We start from the raw sequence: 5,000 nt of genomic DNA, 5'->3' as shown, positions 1-5,000 counted from the left end.
GTGTGTGTGTGTGTTCAGCCAGTAAGCAGGTGAACAGTAATTCCAGTGAGTACACAGAGGAGCTGAAGTTGGCTGTGGCCTGGAACAGAGTGGACATTGCAAAGAGTGAGCTGTTCATCGGCGACATCCAGTGGACGGTCAGAGGAAGTGCAGGCATCTTTACACACACTGCGTACATTTAAATTAATTTATTTTCTGACTCTAATCACACACACAGTGTTGTAATGTAACGGAGTACAAATATCTCGTATCTGTCACGTATCTGTACTTTACTATTTAAATTTATGACAACTTTCACTTTTACTCCGTTATATTCCCACTAAACATCTTCGTTACTCGTTACTACAAAATAAAGTCAGCAGAAATGTGTGTGACTGTAATAAGGGAGGTTTGGTGTATCACTGCTCCTAGATTGTATTACGCTCCGCAGGCTGTACGGAGAAGCTCAGGTACGCGCAGCGTGCACGCGCAGTCAGAGCTGGGGGCGTTTATCTATAACGGGGGCAACCAAAAGCAGTGAAATGTCACTATTCTTATTACCAGAGTTGTAGCACAAACACAATATTAATGCAACATCAATACTGAATAAAAATAACATTTATTGATTTGGTCTTTGTGAATATTAGTTTATTAATGACGTCATCCATCGGACACACTGTTTGTAGAGAACACACACACACATGAACTGATCTGATTCAAGACTGACATCATTACATCATGCAGAACATTTTGGTGTCCACTTTTACCATTTAATAACACCATAACTTTTGGCTTACTGTGTAGTCATATAATATATAATATAAAAGTCTTCTTGTTTTAAATTCTCACTGAGGGATAAAACCCCTAAAGATGAAACCCTAGAACTGCCCCTGATCTTATACCTACTGAAAATCACTGACATTTTACTTTTTACTTTTACTTCAAATACTTAAGTACATTAAATATCAGAAAATGACTTTTGATACTTAAGTACAGTAAATATCAGATACTTTAAGACTTTTACTTCAGTAATATTCTAAAAGGTGACTTTCACTTCTACTGAAGTCTGTTTCTAGTCTGATACTTGTGCTTTTACTCAGGTATTGTTTACTACTACTTTATACACTGCACATTAATTAGCTAACTGCTAATAAACTAGCTCACTTTAGCAGGATTTTATATTGCAGACTTCTAGTGTTACCATGACAACCATCTCTAATACTAGCTATACTAGCTAAGTTTGTTATCTAGGTTATCTACATTTACCTGTAGCTAAAGGTCTTTCTGTCTCCCTGTTTGTGTGTGTGTGTGTGTGTGTGTGTGTGTGTGTGTGTGTGTGTGTGTGTGTGTGGTGCAGTATGAAGATCTGAAGGACTCCATGACGGACGCTCTGGTGAACGATAAGCCTCAGTTTGTTCGTCTGTTCACAGAGAACGGTCTGAACATTCTGGATTATCTGACGTATGAGCGTTTGGAGTCTCTGTACCAGTCTCTCTCCACCAGCTCACTGGCCTACGCACTGCTGCAGTCGTGGTTGAGGGACAGACAGAACATGGCCTTCTCTCAGACCTGTTCACCCGACACAGAAGGGAACTGTAAGGACCTGAAGGGTGCCGTGTCGAAGCCGTCGAGCACTCGGGGTCTCAGCCTGTTCGAGGTCGGGGTCACCGTTCACTCAGCAGATAATCTGACATGCTGTGGGCCTTTATTTTAAATGCTTTTTGTGTTCCAGGTTTCGCGGTTATTAGGGGAGATTTTCGGGGGCATGTGCAAACCGTTTTATTACCTGCCCCTTGGCCTGGAACCCAAATCAAGCACAAGGAGATCTGTAAAGGTACCGAGTCTAACTGCTCCAACATGACCTTACTTACATTTCAGTGTTACCATGACAACCATTTCTAATATCTATATTTGTTATCCAGTTTATGAAACACACAGGTCCTGTAGCTAAAGCTCTCTCTCTCTCTCTCTCTCTCTCTCTCTCTCTCTCTCTCTCTCTCTCTCTCTCTCTCTCTCTCTCTCTCTCTGTCTCTCTCTGTCTCTCTCTCTCTCTGTCTGTCTCTCTCTGTCTCTCTCTCTGTCTATCTCTCTGTCTCTCTCTCTCTGTTTCTCTCTCTCTCTCTCTCTCTCTCTCTTTCTCCTCTCTCTCTGTCTATTATCTCCTCCTCTCTCCTCTCTCTTCTCTTCTCTTTTTCTCTCCTCTGTTCTCTCTCTCTCCCTCTCTCTCTTCCTCTCCCTCTTTGCTCTCTCCTCCCTCTCCTCTTCTCTCGTCCCTCTCTCTCCTCCTCTCTCTCTCGCCCCTCTCGTTCTCGTCGCCACCCTCTCCCTTCCTCTCTCTTTCTCCCTTCTTTCCCTCGCAGTCTCGTCTCCTCTCTCTCCTTGTCGTCGATCTCTTCCCTCTCTCTCTCGTCTCGGCTCTCCTACCGCCCTCCTCCACTCCAGGCCTCGTCGTCTTCTCTCTCTCTCTTCTCTCCTCTTCATTTGTCTCCTGCACGGTGACGTGGCCTTTCCGTCCCTCCTAGGCGCTGCTTTCTTCTCTCTTCTCTCTCCTTTCTTATCTTCTCAGTCCACCTATCAGCGTCCATCGTCTTTCTCTCCACTCGTTGCATCTCGGTTCTCTGTTCTCACCCTCTCTCCTCCTCTCCGCCGTTCTCTCGTTCTGCGTCTCGATCTCTCCAGGCTCTACCCGGGAGTCTATCTCTTGCTCATCTCTGCATCCTCACCTCTCTTTCTCTCGATACTCTCTCACCTCTTACTCTCACTCGTCTGACATCCGGTCACAGGAGTCTCATCTCATGCCCGTCCGATCGTCTCCCTCTCTCCAATCTTATCCTCTCCTCATCTCTCCTTCCTCTCTCTCTGCTCCCTCGCCCCCCCTCTCGCTCGCTCAACTCTTCTCTCACCTCGTCCGTCTCCGTCTTCCGATGCTCGTCTCTTCGCTCTCGCCCCTCGCTCAGTCTCCAGACTCCTTCTCTCATCTGCTCTCTCTCTTCCTCGCTCTGACGTCCTGCCACCGTCTCTCTCCTCGCGCCGTCGCGTCATTCTCCCTTCTCGCCTCGTCTACCGACTCCTCTTCCTCTCCTCTCCTCGGTCTACGCAGACGTCTCTTCGCTCATCCAGCTCTCCGCGGACTGCATGATCCTCTCTCTTCTCTCGTTGTCTCCGACTCTCTCTGTCGTCCCATCCTCTCTCTCCTCATCTGAGCCTGCGCTGCCGAGGCGACCGAAGTGCTCAAGGTAAGCCTCTCCCCTCGTCTCCTGCTACTCCGTCTCTCAGTCTCTGCCTCTCGTCCAATTCTTCTCGGCTTGCTCTCTCTCTACTCATCGTCCGGTTCGGGTCAACGGTGTCGCCCTCTCGCGTCCTCTCCTGCCTCACTCTCTCTCACCATCTCTCTCTCCTCTCTCTCATCGTCGTCTCTCCTCCCTCTCCGTCTCTCCCTCTTCTCAGGGGGACTTCGGCTCCTGCCGTCATCTAGGGGCGGCGGCTGGGGTGGTCTCTGGTGGGGTGGGGCGTTCAAAACATTCGGTCGTGACGAGGTCTCTCGCGGTCATCTCCCTCCCTCATCCGATCTCGCTCACTCGCTGGCTCCTCTCTCTACCGGGCGCTCTCTCTCTCTTCTCGGAAATCGCCAGTACCTCTCATTTCATCGTCTCTCGCCCGCCTCGATCTGCATCTCTCTCCGTCCTCCAGCTTCTGCGTTCCTCTCCAGAATGCTGCTCGTCACATCCGCTGCCGAAACTCAGCAGTCCTGCCCCTCTCGCTCACTGCTCCAGGGTCTCGCACTCTCTTTCTTCTCCACTCCGTCGTACTCTCCTCGACCTCCCGCAGGCGTCGGATCGTCCCCTCGCTACCTTCCGTGCAGACCAACACTCTCAGCTGACCTCGTCCTCACGGAGTCTTCGCGTTCTCTGCGCGCCGGAGGAAAAATCTCTCGATGCATGCTGTCGTCCTTCTCGTCTCTCCTCACCATCTCTCTCATCCCTTCTCAGCATCATCTCCAGCCCTCGTCTCCCTCTCCTCTCTCCCTCGGCCATAACGGCTCGTCTCTCAATACTCTCCGTCACGACACATCTCGACTCACGATCTCATCCTCTGGTCGCTCCTCTCTCTGCGCGAGTGGAGAGTGCATCTCCGCCTCTCGATAAGGTCTCTCAGTTCTCTCTCTCGTCTCATCTCTCTCCCTCTCCTCGTGCGCCTCTTTCTCTCTTCTCGCAGAGCTCTCTTCCTCGTCTCCAATGAGCAGGGGTCCTGCGATCCTCCTCTTTCCTCCCTCTCTTTTACAACTGCCTAACAAAAAAACTGACCACTAACCTTAACAAGATCTCAGCTTTCTCCCTCTCTTCTCGTCTCGGGCTCTCTACTCTCTCCCCACTCATCTTCTCTCGTAATCGGACCCATCCTGCTCCTTCTATCATCGTCCTCTCCGGTTCAGATCTTCGTCTCCCTCTCTGTTCTTCTTCGTTCCCTCTCTCCTACATCTCTCTCCCCTACCTCTCGTCCTCTGCTCTTCTCATCTCTGCGTCCTCTGACTCCTTTCGTTCTCTTTCTTCCTCTCTCTCTTTCTATATCTCTCTCTCCTCGTCTCTCTGTTGTCTTGCCTATCTTCGTCTCGTCGTCGATGCTCTTCTTCGTTGTATCTTGGATCGTCTCCTTACGTCGTGCGGTCAGTCTAGTATTTTTCTTCTTTCGCTTACTGCTTTATTTAGTCTCTCATCTTTCTCAATCCTGCCTCTCTGTCTGTTCTTCTCTATCTTCTTATCTCTCTCTCTCTTTCCTCTCTCCATTAGCTCACTTCTACATCTCTCAATCTCTCGCTCATCGGTGTCGCTCTCGTCTCTCTCCTCTCTGCTCTCTCTCTCTCTTTGTGTTTCTCAATCTCTTCTCTCATCCCCCTCATCTTCTGCCGTCTTTCAAAAATCTCTCCTCCTCTCTCTCTCTCTCTCTCTCTCAGCATGTGAATAAGATTCTGCAGGGTGACTGTGCATATCGTCATCAGCCGGTTGTGTTCCCATGGTCCTCTC

General features: G+C 49.4%; 1 protein-coding gene across 1 annotated transcript in view; it reads left to right on the top strand.

The window, feature by feature from the left end:
* Positions 1-5,000, top strand: part of trpm4a (transient receptor potential cation channel, subfamily M, member 4a) — a 31,445-nt gene that overhangs the window by 14,514 nt on the left and 11,931 nt on the right. Inside the window, exons 11-14 of the mRNA XM_047800585.1 lie at positions 19-137; positions 1,337-1,636; positions 1,712-1,813; positions 4,931-5,000. Coding sequence (XP_047656541.1) covers positions 19-137; positions 1,337-1,636; positions 1,712-1,813; positions 4,931-5,000 — 591 coding nt within the window. The remainder of the gene's footprint in view (positions 1-18; positions 138-1,336; positions 1,637-1,711; positions 1,814-4,930) is intronic.

The sequence above is a fragment of the Tachysurus fulvidraco genome, chromosome 15, assembly GCF_022655615.1.
Source record: "Tachysurus fulvidraco isolate hzauxx_2018 chromosome 15, HZAU_PFXX_2.0, whole genome shotgun sequence".
Lineage (NCBI taxonomy): Eukaryota > Metazoa > Chordata > Actinopteri > Siluriformes > Bagridae > Tachysurus > Tachysurus fulvidraco.
This window is presented reverse-complemented; position numbering and strand designations above follow the sequence as displayed.